Source organism: Miscanthus floridulus, chromosome 6, assembly GCF_019320115.1.
Source record: "Miscanthus floridulus cultivar M001 chromosome 6, ASM1932011v1, whole genome shotgun sequence".
In the NCBI taxonomy this organism is placed as follows: Eukaryota; Viridiplantae; Streptophyta; class Magnoliopsida; order Poales; family Poaceae; genus Miscanthus; species Miscanthus floridulus.
The window spans coordinates 1279001-1294573 of NC_089585.1; the positions used below are offsets into that span (position 1 = coordinate 1279001).

At 42.6% G+C, this 15573-nt stretch overlaps 1 protein-coding gene and 1 pseudogene across 1 annotated transcript; both read left to right on the forward strand.

Annotated features, from left to right (window-relative positions):
• Positions 1-522, forward strand: part of LOC136457337 (ETO1-like protein 1) — a 5741-nt pseudogene extending 5219 nt beyond the window's left edge.
• Positions 523-7367: 6845 nt separating this feature from the next.
• Positions 7368-11279, forward strand: LOC136457394 (bark storage protein A). The gene is made up of 3 exons (XM_066457425.1): positions 7368-7753; positions 10097-10164; positions 10317-11279. Exons 1-3 carry the CDS (start codon positions 7522-7524, stop codon positions 11106-11108), a joined length of 1092 nt encoding a protein of 363 aa, XP_066313522.1. The 5' UTR covers positions 7368-7521; the 3' UTR covers positions 11109-11279.
• Positions 11280-15573: the final 4294 nt, after the last annotated feature.

Consider the following 15573-nt stretch of genomic DNA (forward strand, 5'->3'; position numbering starts at 1 on the left):
TCATGGCAATGAATACGAGAATTTGAATGAATGTCCGGTATGTAAAGCATCGCGGTATAAGATCAGGCGCGATGATCTGGTGACGTCGAGGGTGAACAACGTCTAGAAAGAAAATCCCTGCCAAGGTTATGTGGTATGCCCTATAATACCACACTTAAAACGTTTGTTCAGAAATAAAGACTATGCAAAGTTGTTGCGGTGGTATAAAGAAGACCGTAAGGTAGACAATATGCTGAGACACCCAGCTGATGGGTCCTAGTGGAGAGCGATAGACAGGGAATTTCTAGAGTTTGCAAATGAGGCTAAAAACTTAAGGTTCGCCTTAAGTACAGATGGTATGAATCCTTTTGGAGAGCAGAGCACTAGTTATAGCACTTGGCCAGTTACTCTATGTATCTACAACCTTCCTCCATGGTTATGCATGAAGCGGAAGTTCATTATGATGCTGATCCTCATCCAAGGTCCGAGGCAACTGGCAACAATATTGATGTCTATCTGAAGCCATTAGTGAAGAACTTCTAGTTTTATGGAACAAACCAGGTGTACGTGTCTGGGATGAGTACAAACAAGAACACTTTGACCTACGAGCAATGTTGTTCGTAACCATCAATGATTGGCCTGCTTTAAGTAATCTTTCAGGTCAGACAAACAAAGGATATAATGCATGCACACATTGTTTTGATGACCTTGACAGTATATATTTGAAAAGATGTCGAAAGGTCATGTACCTTGGCCATCGTCGATTCCTTCCTTTGAATCACCAAGTAAGAAAGAAAGGGAAGCATTTTAAAGGTAAGCCAGACCACCGGAAGAAGCCTCATAACCGAACCGGGGAAGATGTACTCGCAATGGTCAAGGATGTGAAAGTAGTATTTGAAAAGGGACAAGGCAGTGAATCTGTTCCCAAAGATGCTAAGGACACGCACCCATGTGGAAGAATAAGTCCATCTTTTGGGAGCTACCCTATTGGCAAGTCCTAGAGGTCCGCAACATAATCGACGTGATGCACCTGACAAAGAATCTTTGTGTGAACCTGTTAGGATTCATGGGTGTGGTACGGGAAGCCAAAGGATTCCCTTGAAGCACGCCAGGACTTGCAGGGCATGAAAGAACGAGACAACCTTCATCTAGAGAAGACAGATGATGGACATCATTACTTAAGTCCTGCTAGCTACACGCTTAGCAAAGAAGAGAGGGACATCATGTTCGAATGTCTAAGCAGCATCAAGGTCCCATCGGGATTCTCCTCCAATATAAAGGGTATAATAAATGTGCCAGATAAGAAATTCCTAAACTTAAAGTCTCATGACTGCCACGTGCTTATGACGCAATTGCTTCCAGTTGCTTTAAGAGGAATTCTACCTCCACATGTACGTCTAGCCACCGTGAAACTATGTGCATTCCTCAATGCAATTTCTCAGATTCTATATGTATACATATGTACTTAATTATTTCTATATGTTAGATTTCTATGTGCATTCCTTAATTATTTCTCAGATTTCTATGTGCATTCCTCAATGCAATTTTTGATATATGTTAGATTAAAATGTATTATCTATTACTAGTTTATCTAATTTCATGTTATATTTATTTAATTGGATTTAGTAATTATATATTCTATCTCTCTATATATCTAGAGAGAGATTCTATATGTATACATATGTACTTAATTATTTCTATATGTATATATATGTACTTATTTTCATGTGTTGAGAGAGAGAGAAAATTATATCTAGAGAGACATTCTATGTGTTATCACATGCATATCTAGAGATATAGACATATGCACTTATTTCTATGTGTTGAGAGAGAGAGAAAATATATTGTATCATTCTATGTGTATATATATACATGTACTTATTTCCATGTTTTTGGATCGAAAGTGTTTTTGATTCGATTCCAAAGCCTATACCTTATTATTGTTTATCCTTATGAAATATTATGTGTTATTATATTTAATTGGATTTAGTAATTCTATATGTGTTATCACATGTACTTATGTTATGTACCATATTAATTCTATCTATGTGTTATCTTGAAGATACAAATGGCTGCTCCGGATAATAACTTGAGTGATGATATAATGGTGGATATTATCAACGTCGGCACCAATGTGGATGTAGATGACACGAGTCAGTACTTTGTTGATTATGAGGATATCCTGAATATGCCGGTAGTTGAAGATCAACAAACTGTCGCGCAAGAAAATACTGGCGAGGGTATATATTCGATTATCTATCATCTCTTATAGATGCATGCGTACGTATATTTGTTGTTAATCATTGTGTTTCTACTCATGTAGCCGGTCTCTGGATCTACATCAACCACCAACAAAAGTAGGAAAGTCCAAGGGCCAAAAAAGCCATTAGAGGGTCGTTTCATAATATCAGAATTCGACACCGACACCGGTAAACCATTGGGACCACATGCTCAGACATATGTTAATCAATGTGGGTTCATTATAAGGGATAGGATCCCAGTTAGTGCTTGTGAATGGAAGCAGAAGATATCCGCTCCTAATGTTAGTTTTGTATCTGATCGTGACAAGAACCTAGCTTGGAAAGATATCACTCAGCATTTCACATTACAAGCAGATGATGCTTTGAAGGAGCTAGTGAGGGATTAGACAATGAAGAAGATGGCAACATTGTTCTAGAGTTGGAAGAAGACATTGTATAAAAAGTTTATCTTGAAGAATGCTACGCCGGATTTCAATGCTAAGGCGTTTGTCAAGTTGGAAGTCCCATTGGGATGCCTTCATAGAATACAAGACATCTTAAGACAGTGAGGAACGTGTGATGAGGAATCAGCAGAATGCCCGACAGAAGCAATACCATCATCGCATGGGATCAGGTGGTTATAGGAGTGCTATTCCCAAGTGGCAGAACCTAGAAGCAGAGATTACTGCCAAGGGAATCATACCTGAAACAATAGAGAAGAACTGGCCTCAACGCGTGAAGAATTGATTCTACGCTCATGGGGGAAGCCTAGACCCAGACATTGGCAAGCTAATTTTTGGCCAAAAAATTGAGAGAGCAACATAGAGACTAGCTCATGCTAGGGAAGAAGCTGATAGTGGTGTTTTCAAGCCTAATAGAGAGAAGGATGAATTGACATATGCCCTAGAGAATCCCGAACACGATGGTCAAACAAGAGGCTATGGGGCGGTTCCGTGGCTACACGCATTCCCAGCAGACAGGATACCTACAGAAGCCACCAGAGAAAGAAGGATAAGGAGGCAGAACGAATTCATGCATTGGAGCAATTTGTTGATGAGTCACGACAAGCATTGCTTGAATCACGTGAACGAGAAAAATCTCTTGAGGCAAGAATGTAGGAGGAGATCAAGAGGCAAGTGCAGCTAGCAATGAGTCAAATGCAATCGCAATCAATGCCGGGAGTCACCATTAGCCCCGTTGGTCAGATGAAAAGCAGTTGTGCTTCTACGGAGCTGCCAGTTATTCAAGACGACGCTGGGTTGCGCTTCCCTGTTGATGACATTACCGAACCTCTAACAACATGTGAGCTACACATTCCAGATGGTAATAATGCATCAATCATGGTGGCTGTCGGGGTTGTATCTCCAATAGACCAAACAAAGACACCAAGAATCCATGGATCAGTTATTCAACCTAGATATGCTAGCGTCTCGGTCGATAGAGTGCTCAAAGGTTACAGCAATGTTCCTCTTGACATTGAAGGCGGTGATGGGGAGAAGACACTAGGATAAGCAGAGAAGACATTTATTTAATGGCACAAACGCTTCATCATCATTCCTGGGGCGCCACCGCTTCCCCTACCTCACCCTAGGTATGAATGAAAGTGAATGAAATATTATTTTCCATTAATTTTCTATTGGCTTCAAAATAATTGACACACAACTTGTTTTTGTAGCAGGGTCTCCCCCCAGCCTAGCCTAATCATTCATTCCCCATCTCATCACAGCGTCGCGGGGGGCGAGACGACTTCATCCCCACAGCGATCGCCAACTCCTACACCGGCCCCATCGCCTCCACAACGATCTCCAACTCCTACACCGGCCCCATCGCCTCCACAACGATCTCCAACGCCTCCACGCTGGTCTCCACCAACACTGGCCTCATCGCCTCCACGCCAGTCTCCAACACCGCCCCCACCCCCTCCACAACGACGCACTACAAAGACGTCTAAGGTCTCGGTGGCAAAGAAGACCCCGAGAAAAAGAGTTATTTCTCAAGAAATACTTCCTGAAAAGACTGATGAGCAAATAGCAGCTGAAGAAGACAAAAAAGTGAAAGATTTTTTTATAGATATCAAAAACAAGAGTCAAGCGAAGCTTAAGGAGAAGTCGTACTTTTACATACCACGAGATGTGCTGAGGTAGAAGGTCGATGCTCATAAGAAAAGATGATTGAACTTCGTAAGCCTTCGCCACTATCAGACTATGACCGCTCCCTCGTGAAGTCACATGATGCAGATAAGAAAAGAAAAAAGCATCAGGGAAGGATGTCCCACAGCTCGGACAATAGAAGCAACCAATGCAAAATCTTGTTGTTGCTAATGAATATGGTTCCAACATAGAAGTCTATCGACCAGACAACTTTAGAGAAGTGTCAGTTCAAGTCCTTAATGCTTTTTAAAGATACTGGTTTAATCTTGGATCAATTGATGGGCAAAGCTCCAATCCAGAACCTGAAAGTTGATACCTGGAAGACTTATAAATATGGCAAAAGTTTGTAAAACCCTGCGGCTCTGAATGAATTAGGTACGCAAATGTACTTGCTCAACAAGTGGTACATGCAGGCGTGTGGCAGGGGTGAGCAGTGGATCTTTGTCAGATTTAGAGACCATCATTACTTTCGTGGCGATGACATCTTACATATTAGTTTCGAAGAATTGCATCAACTATTCCACTTGGACGCTCTGGACAAATCAATCATTAGCTCCTTTTGTTTGTAAGTGATTCTTACTTTTATTTAATAAACTCACTTCCATACGTACGTGTATATAATTATCCTCACATGTAACTTATATTTATATATAGATTCCAGATATCAGAGCTCCAAAGAATACAAGACGCCAGTGTTGGCTTCATTGATCCTTATATCGTATTCAAAACCGATATTATTGTCAAGGACCACTAGGTATCTGAAGCACAGACGAATATCATGAAATTCTTCGTGAAGCAGCACGACAAGACAACAATACTTTTCCCATACAACTTTGAGTAAGTGTTAATAATAATGTAGTCTGCACATTTTATGTAATATCAATACAACTTATATGCATGTATGTGTGTGTATAAACCAATGCAGGTTTCACTGGATACTCATTGTCATTGAGTTAAACTCAAGTCAGTTAGTAATCTTGGACTCATTGAGAAAAGAGCGAGCACAATACTAAGATATGATAGACATTATCCAGGGGTAATTTTGATCTCTCGTGCACAGCTATTATTGAATAGACTTTGCCATAATTTATTAACGATCGTACATTATTGGTCGCACAGGGTTTGGAAAGAGTTTATTCGGCAACACCGCAAGGATTGCAAGGCACCACTTAATGTAGTTGAAATACCAGTAAGTAGTACTATATATACTTCCCCACGTGTTTAATTACTATATCGTACTTCAATTTACGTGTGAGATGATGAGAATAATCTTCTTCTCGTACAATAGTGTTTGCGGCAGGAACCAGGTAATAACTTGTGTGGATACTACGTTTGTGAATTTATCACTGCATACATAAGAAGAACTCCTGAAGATGTCCTCAGAGTACGTATATATTAATTTTTTATTTATTTTAAATGAATATATATATATATATGTATTAATACTTTTCCTTTTATTTCAAATGCAAGACTGAATGGTTGAAACGAAGGGTCATGCAAAAAGACCCTCTGAAAGCAGTTCAAGAGTCAATAGTAGGATATCTTCTAGAAAAAGTGCTAAATCCCAACGACGAGTTCTACTTTGATCTAAGGAACTAATGATGTAAATTAAATGTTTATTGATATCGTTATTTTCGAGAACAAAATTATGAAAGTGTTGTATATATACATATATATCTATAATATATATAGTTTCATACTTTATTCGAATATAATAATGCTCGAGATGAGAATTAGATGTAATTATATGCATGCGTGTATTTATATTAGCAGCGTAGAATACGTACATAAAAACATATTATATATTAAACAAATATGTGTAACTGAACTGAAAACAAATTAAACAAAAAAAAAGAAAAAGAAAAGAAACCTTTAGTCCCGGTTGGGGTTACCAACCGGGAGTAAAGGGTGAACCTTTAGTTCCGGTTGGGGTTACCAACCGGGACTAAAGGGTGCGCCAGGTTTGCTCGGCTGGAGGGCCTTTAGTCCCTGTTGGTAACACCAACCGGGACTAAAGGTCACTCTTTAGTCCCGGCTCGATGACTCGGGACTGAAGGTTCCACCTTTAGTCCTGGGATCGTTGTTCCGGCGCGGTAACCGGGACTAAAGGCCGTTATCGCCCGGGACAACAAGTCCATTCTGTAGTAGTAGTGTATGCACTCATCGACATTGCTGGCTCTTGTTCCACTAGGCGAACCATCTTCTATATCTTGTGCACAGTCTAGAGAGTCATCCTCGATCTTTATCTTTGGCTAGCGAGAAATCCAGAATGAAGAATAACTATATTTGAATATCTAACTGAAGAGACTGTTGAGGGATATTTCTTTCTCTAAAATCTCTATTCCTCTAAATTAGGAAAGATATAAATAGCCTCTTAGATATGCTCTTAGAATATATACATAGGGGCCGTCTCATCACCTGGCCCTTGTTTAGTTCTCCAAAAGTGCACTATGCAAAAAAAAGATTCCCCGTCACATCAAACCTGCGGTACATGCATGGAGTACTAAATGTAGACGAAATCAAAAACTAATTGCACAGTTTGTTTTAACTTTGCGAGACGAATCTTTTGAGCCTAATTAGTCAATGTTTGGACAATAATTCACAAATACAAATGAAATGCTACAGTGAAAAATTGTGCACCATGCAAAGTTTGCAGGTGCAAACTTTACCGAACTAAACGCGGCCGTGCACTGTGCCCATCCTAGGATATATAGTTAGCCCAACGTACGTAGTATACCAACCAACAACGACATACACACTCATCGGCACTGGTGGCTCTTGTTCCACTGGGTGAATCTTTCCATATCTTGTGCACAGTCTAGAGAGTCATCCCCGCTCTCTATATTTTGCTAGCAAAAAATCTGGAATAGAGAATATCTATATTTGAATATCTAATTGAATTCTATTCCTCTAAACTAGGAAAGATATAAAGAACCTTTTTAGAGATGCTCTTATAATATATATACACAGGGACTGTCTCATCACCTACCCTGTGCCCGTCCTAGGATATATAGCTAGCCCAACGTACGTGGTATACCAACCAACAATAACATAAGCACTCATCGGCACTGCTGGCTCTCGTTCCACTGGACGAACCACACTGTACACAGAGCTACTGGCTAGCTAGCTAGACAATCGACCCAGCAGCAGCCATGGCTGGTGGTGGTGTTCAGCAGGTGGTGGCCGTGCTCGCGGTGGTGGCGCTCATGGCGGCGACGGCGGCGGAGGGTTTCATCTCCAAGAAGACGTGGAGCGCCATCCGGCGGGCGGACCGCGACGGGCCCTTCGTGGGGCTGGTGGTGCCCAACGCCTACGAGATGGAACCCGTCCTCAACTCGCCCGACTTCAAGCCCAGCAACAACATCCCCATCCTAGATGTTCAAGGTAACCTAGCTAAGCAGCAGCAGCAGCAGCAGACTATTCTCCGAGCATGCACACAGTGACACAGCATAGGTGGAGACTGGAGAGAGCCGTCCGGCCATTTTTCCTTTAACTTCCACCAAGGTTTTCAAACCGATTATGTTTATTTTTTTTTACAAGGGATCGGATGGTAAGAGCTTTGCCGTTAGATTATGTTAGACGAGGAAAAAAAAGTACACATAACCAGTCCTGCCAAATCCCACTACCCAAACTAAGGAGGCAAAAAGAAACTAGTATATGCAACTACATGGTATAAACGGGGCTCGGCCCGGGAACCAGGACAACCAACATTAGAACCAAATAAGGCAAGAAACAACTAGGACCGGTAAAAACACACACAGCTGAAACAACCTCAAAAGGAACAGGAAAACAAGCTAGGGCCTGTTTGGAACGCAGGAATTTTATAGGAATCCCACAGGAATTTCACAGGAATCAGTTCAATTTCACAGGAAAAATGCAGGAATGGGAAAAAAATCCCGCATTCCAAACAGGCCACTGGAATTGTTGTATATATGTTATTTTTGCAAAGTATTGCGACTTGTCTTGGTTTCGGATTCTTCTTTGCTAAAAAGTTCTTCTTTCCGCTCTTTCAAAATGTTCCACCAAATTATGTTTATTATTATGGTCAAGTTCTAAATATATGGTCAGTAGTTAATAATAACTAAAATCCTGAAAATATGCCACCAAAAATATATAGAGCCACATCGCAACAGGAGGAACACCCCTTTTAGCAAGGGATATATTCGTTGCTAGAGGTCCAATAAATGTTGGTAACACCAATACCAAGAGATGATACATGTATTGCTACTTCCTAGAGATTATGTTGCAAAGGTCTATTTGTAACGCATATGCAAGCGTCGGTAACATTTGCATATATGTTCTGCAAGATAGCAACGGATATGCATATATGTTCCGCCAACAGATTTATATGTTGCTAACTAAATGAGCCGTATGCTTTCTGGATCCACCATTACAAACATATACATATTTTTTGAAGTGAGAAGTCAATATAGATTTAACAATTACTTTTGTACATACGTCATAACATCCATTAGCCCTGGGCACAAACAATTAATAGGCCATTAGACAAGTAAAGCTAACATATATTCTTATTTCAATAATAAATGATTCTGTACGGAGAAGAAAAACGCACAATGTATAATGGTATATTATTGTATTCCACTAAATACAAAGCACCGCACCAAAAATAAAATGTACATCAAATCCGAAATAAAAAGCTGTTCTTGTGGGAAAATCTTGGCGTATTTCATCCTTCATAATCTGAAATCCAAATATAGCCCATTTGCCCTGCATGAAAAATATAAGAATGCTTTGGTAAGAGCATATATGGAAGCACACTCTAGTTCCCCCCCCCCCCCCTTGCATGAATCACAACCAGAATTTTATATTTCTCTTAATGATGTGGGCTTCTCCTAGTGTTTTGGCATTCAAAATTTAGTAGAGACTTTCCCTACTAAATGTCTCCTAGTGAGATTCCCCTGTGCTGTGACTAGTGGTAGTGTTTTAATACTACTTAAAAATACTAGGAGAATTCCACCATTTTGGTAGTGAATTTACAAATCTCTACAAAGGGAATTATTAGTAATCTGTTTCGTGACCTAACTTTTTTGTGCACATACATATAAAAGTAACTGGGCTGAATTAGTGAAATTCTCAAAATAAATGAAATAATTCAATGTTACAAATTTATATTTCAGAAAAAATGTCAATGGCGAAAATTTATAAACATTTAATGATGTTCCTTATATATATCTGGATCAGTCTGTACAAGCAATACTGTCTTTGGCAATACCTGCATAATAAGAAGCTCGCAAGCAGCAATTATATATAGTATACAAGACAAAAGCATGACCTCTAGAATTCCGTATGTTCCTTGGACATATGCCAGTTTTAAGTTCAATGATAAGGAATCATTCAGACATATATGTATATATTACTCAGAATATAAGTCAACTAATTAAGTGCTAAACAAAACTAGATATATAGACAAATATGTTCAGTAACATATATTTTTGGGAACTCAAACTAATTTATGACGTGGTATAAAAGCCAAAAGGTCAGCATAGAAAATACTAGTTGAAGGTCACAGCGCAAGAAATGTAATGACAATAATGTTTCCAATAATGCGAATAGTAATAGTAGATTTTCAATCCCTCATTTACAGTGTCATGGTTCGAATTAACTCTTTTTCTTATGATATATATAATTAATTAACAGATGCAGTGTGTGTATATAAAAATATAATATAATGCTCTTACAATCACTGTTGGAAAATTTTCGTTGAAGGGCGACGATTCCGCTTCGGAACCATTGGAGGCCAAAACGTTGTCATGGTCATGACTGGGCTGAGCATGGTATAAATTCATCTTTTTCCACGTGTACATGTGAAAATTTATTTTACGACTATTTTCCTAAAACGAATCTGGCAGGAGAGAGCTGTCGATTTTATTTGACCACACAGTAAATAATCAATACTACTTTTGTCGATCTGTGGCCTGCACTGCAGCTGAATGCAGGGCTCACAACCCAGCTGCTGCTGAGCCTGTTCAGGGTGAAGGGCATCGTGCACTGGGGCATCGCCGGCAATGCCAACGAGGACCTCCAGATCGGCGACGTGACCATCCCCGAGTCCTGGGCGCACTTGTCCCTGTGGAACTGGCAGAGGCACGGCGACGGGCCGGAGAACGAGCTGCCGCTGGAGGGCGCCGGCGACTACACGAGGGAGTACGGCTTCCTTAACTTCTCCGACTACACTGTCGGCCAGGCCAACCCGGAGCTGTCGGCGAACACGCTGAACAGCGTGTGGTACCAGCCGGAGGAGATCTTCCCGATCTCCGGCACGCCGGAGGAGCGGCAGCACGCGTTCTGGGTGCCGGTGAGCAAGCGCTACTACAAGCTCGCCGGGAAGCTGGAGGGGCTGGAGCTGCCGGCGTGCGTGAACGCGACGACGTGCCTGCCCCGTGCGCCCCGGGTGACGCGGGTGCCCCGGGGTTGCAGCGCCAACATCTACACCGACAACGCCAGCTACCGGCAGTTCATCCGCGCCCACTTCGGGTGCACACCCGTGGAGATGGAGAGCGCCTCCGTCGCGCTCGTGGCGCACCAGTATGGCGTCCCCTTCATCACCATCCGCTCCCTCTCCGACCTCGCCGGCGGCGGCTCCTCGCTCAGCAACGAGGCCGCCACATTCCTCGACATCGCGGCCAAGAACGCCGTCGACGTCATGTTCAAGTTCGTGCCCCTCCTCGGCCGCGGTGGCGAGCAGGAGCAGGCCGACGGCCTGACCGAGGACATGTAATCTAAGGCGGGCCGGGAGACAGATCGACGACGCTGAGCAGTGCACGTCGTGGTACAATGCAATTTCGTCCTGTAAGGTTTTTATAATTATATTCCTGCCCACAAATAACTTGTATCGCTATTGCAAACCTAATCTTTGGCGGAATAAATAAAATTGGTCGTCGTGCCCATGTTTTTATATCGGCAATAATGCTAGGAAATAGATGTTCGTCTGCCACGGACGCTCTGTTGGTGGTCCGCGACGCTAGCCCAACTACCCCTTCCTATCCACTCGGGAGTTTAAAAAAAAAGAGTCGATCTTCACCCTCTTCCTTCCCCACCGCGACGTAGCTCACGCTGCGTGCGCGCAGCGCCGCACCATCGCCCGCAGTCGCGCCCTCACCGCCTCCTCGCTGCTCCAACTCAGCATCATGTTGCCGTTCCCGCCCACCTGCTGCGCCACCCACGCTTGCCCCTTGAACTCGGGGTGGGAGCCAAGGACCGTTGGTTGCTCTTCTTTTGAGATCTGTCTGTCGCCTCCTTGAACTGAGATGTGGGCGCCATGTTCTCTGCTCCTCGCCCCGGGTCGCTGCCTCCGGTGAACTCCACATGCCGATGAATCTTCATTCTCCCAAGCAGGGAGGAGTGTTGCGCTGAAAGCGCATATTGCAAGCGTATGTTTAAGTGTTTCAGATGTTTCAGAGAAATATTGCAAGTGATTTATACGGATGTTGCAAAAGTGGATCGGAATATTGCATATGTTGCAATGGTTGGACATGTATGTTGTAAGCTTCTGTTCCATTATTGTGGCAGGGCCACCCAATTTAACCTAATCCCAAGTGTACTTATCAGCCATTAGACACTAAGTACGTAAGAGATCAAGTTAAACCCGGTAGTCTATCGAGTATACCCAATGGGAGAACTCAAAAATCCATGTTTTCATCAGGATCATAAACAAGTGAATAAAGCTTACAACATTCTTAACCATTTCATACATCATAATGTTGCATAAAATCAGAGTTATTACAAAACAGATTTCATAAAAACAACGAAAGAAAGGTCATTTAATACAAAAGCAGTGAAAATTTAATAGTTTTGAATATTGAAGTAAAAGTAGAGATTTAAGAATAAGTTGCTACCGATAGCGGCGATAGAGGAAGCCTCGCTGAGCCCACCAAGAGGTATCCACACATAGCAACAGTTAGCTCCAGCATCCACCTGTTACCTACAACGGGGGGAATAAAACCCTGAGTATACAATGTACTCCGCAAGACTTACCCGACTAGGAGGGAGTAGTCTCCCGACTCTCAAGGATATGCTGGGGCTATTTGGCTAACTGTTTAGTTATTTTTGCAGAGAAGCATTACTAATGGTGCATCCTGGTATTCAAGGTTTAGCGGTCACATCAAGTTCATTACTTAACCATTCTAGGTAAGCACCTGTACTACTTTCAAGCATTTGATAAGAAATCAAAATATATTTCATGATGCGGCAGTAGTCTTATTATCATCTCAATGTTCCAGTTGCATTAGCTACGATGATAGTGAAATGACAAGTGGTATCCATATCCGAGGAGGGCGGCGATTGCAACCGATGTACATCCAGCTGGGTAATCCCAAACACATGCCCGTACTTCTCTCGACAGAGCATGTACAAGGCAACCATTCCAACTGTATGACCAAGACCTAAAATTACCTAACCACCCCAGGGAACCCACCCTATGAGGCCCACCCTGTGAACCGGCAATGGGTTCCCCCTCATAAGTTTGACCATGGGCATTCTCCTCCCAAAAACAACCGCTAGAATGGCTAAAGAAACACTCCGGTGAATGTTTTGCACACCTTAGTCATAAGGAAGTACTAAGCTTCACGGTCAACTATAACCCAGGCCCCTGTTATGTATTTGGTACCTTCAAACTTGTTAAATGGCCACCAACAAACGGTCCTTAATCGACACAGGCGGGAAAAATACAACTAGAGCCTCGCTTGGTTGCTATAACCAACCATAACCAAACCAAAGTCCTCAGTCCCGCCCGGTCTCCAATTATTACCCAACATCCCAAGTCCATGTGATAGTAGTAACAGAATAGCCATGACCTATCTCTCGCGAGTGATAGTTCATCACCCGACTTATGCCGTAGGTCCTATAGCATGGCATACTACACGATTCATGTCATACTAGTAGGACGCATAGGATAGAATATTTATGCAGGTGGATTTCATGCAACTCCTGCAACTTAATGCACAAACAACAGAATAATAAGTGCTTGAAAAATAGGGGTTATGCACCAAGGCTTACCTGGATAACTTATTAACACTAAGTTAGTTAGCTCCATCTTCAACATGATCAACCATCATCTTCAGGACCGGTCACCATTACACCCTCTTCCCGCTTGATGCCAACATCCTTCATTTGATCCATCGATTCATCATCGTTTATTAATGCAATGCAATGCTTAAGTCAAACAAGCATACACATAGGCATTACAAACTTAAAAAGACAAGCAACACGTCCAAGGGTGACTATGGTAGCTAATTGTCGTTAAGAATCACTCTCATACTCTCCTCGAAACATTAGTCACGAGTTGATTATTGCATTAAACACACAAGTGCAGGACCAAGCAATATGGTGTGCACATAACCACTACTAACCAGAGTTAAGTAACATTTTACTTAGCTAATAAGTGGCACAAACAATATATAAAGTATGTGGTAAACATAAGTTTAAGCACTTATTAAACTTGATGGTTTAGTTACACATAAACATGGAATAAAAAGGTGGTGCGCCAAACATCTATTTTGAAGATGAAAATTTTTATGGGAGGCACATCTTAACCAAACAAAGCTACTGTATGAATTTCATAATTTCTAGATAAGCATATTATTTACTAGCATTTAATTAAGATTTAATGGTAATAAAAGCATGTGACACATGACAAATCAATAACTTAGTAAATATACATTCAATGGACATGAAATTTTTACCCTAGCACAAACATGCAATAATTAACCTACCACAAAAAATGCATAGCAATTGGATTCATATAAATGTAGATATGAATTTAGCTCTAAAAAATCATAGGCAACCATCTATAGCAAAACTTTTATATTAAAACATGTCATATTATGTTTCTAGTTTATAAATCTAGTTGTGTGGAGTTCAACCAAATTGGTTTGATATTTTTATGATTTACTATGAATTATAGTAGTTTCATCCTATTTACACATATAAAAGAAAAAGATAACAGGAAAAGGAAAACACATTTTGCGTTGGGGACCCTGAAATTTCTACTAAGCCAAGAAAGGCCCTTTCACCTTTTGTTTGTCTCTGGTACCTTTTCAACTGGAACCCTGACTTTCTTTCTATTTCCTTTTCCACTCCTTCTCAGGCTCATGCAGAGCACGCACGTACGGGAGAGGGCGCTCGATTCTAGTTGGAGGAGCTCCGATGGTGGCGACTCGACGATCGGAGAGGCGTGCAGGGCAGAGGCGACTCTGGCCTCGCGCGTGGGTGACTATGGCCCGCCCAGCTGTAGCACGCAGGGGCATGGCTGCGCGCGGTGACGGCCGTAGGCGAGGCCACACGGTGGCGGCGCGGTCCACGACAGCTCCCGGCTGGGGGAAACCCAAAGAGGGCGTGCAGGGAATAGAGGTTAGCGAGGCGGAGTCGGTGGCTCATGTGGTCGAGCGTGGGGAGGGATGGAGCGGTGGGAACGGCAGTGGCCGAACTTGAGCTCACGGCGGCCATGGCGGGCGACTGCACGGCGACAGCAACGCTGTAGTGGCAACAGAATGGCAGCTCCGGCCTCATCGGGCTCAGAGAGCATGTGCACGGAGATGCGGAGGCTACGGCAGACGTGCCGGTGGTGCTGGCTAAGCGTGAGGCGGTGGGAATGGCGGGGGTGACAGCTCGGGTCCTGCCATGGCGTCCGTGTGCGCAAAAAAAGAGAAAGAGGGCGGGAGAGAGAGAGAGCTCGGGCTCCTTTTAAGCGCAAAGGCAGGAGGCAGCACAGCGTGAGCATGGCATGGCGCGGGTAGAGGTGACCTCGGCGCGACATGGTGGCCTGGCGTCACCATGCACGTGACGTGGGTGCATAGAGTAGGGCGTGGCCACGAACATGGCAGGGTGTAGGCAGGGCAGCACGACTTGACCACATTGGGGCCCACAAAACATCACATTCCGTGCACATGTAGACCCGATGACTGTAACAAAAGTTCTTCACCTCAGTTCAGACTTCAACTTTGGTTAAGAGTCTAAGGTCGTTAGGGCATCGGATTAGCATGTAATTAGGGACAAAGTTAGCAGTGTCAGTGAAGACACTAAGCACTTAGAAACTTTCTGTCTCCATGAAACATCTTTTTATTCAAACTTTGGAGCATGGTGACGGCAGTTAACAATCATTATAAACCATCAATATAACATGTATAAGGGTATAAATATAATCTCCAACGAAGGTCTAGGCGTTTAAACTAACACTTTCCACGAGT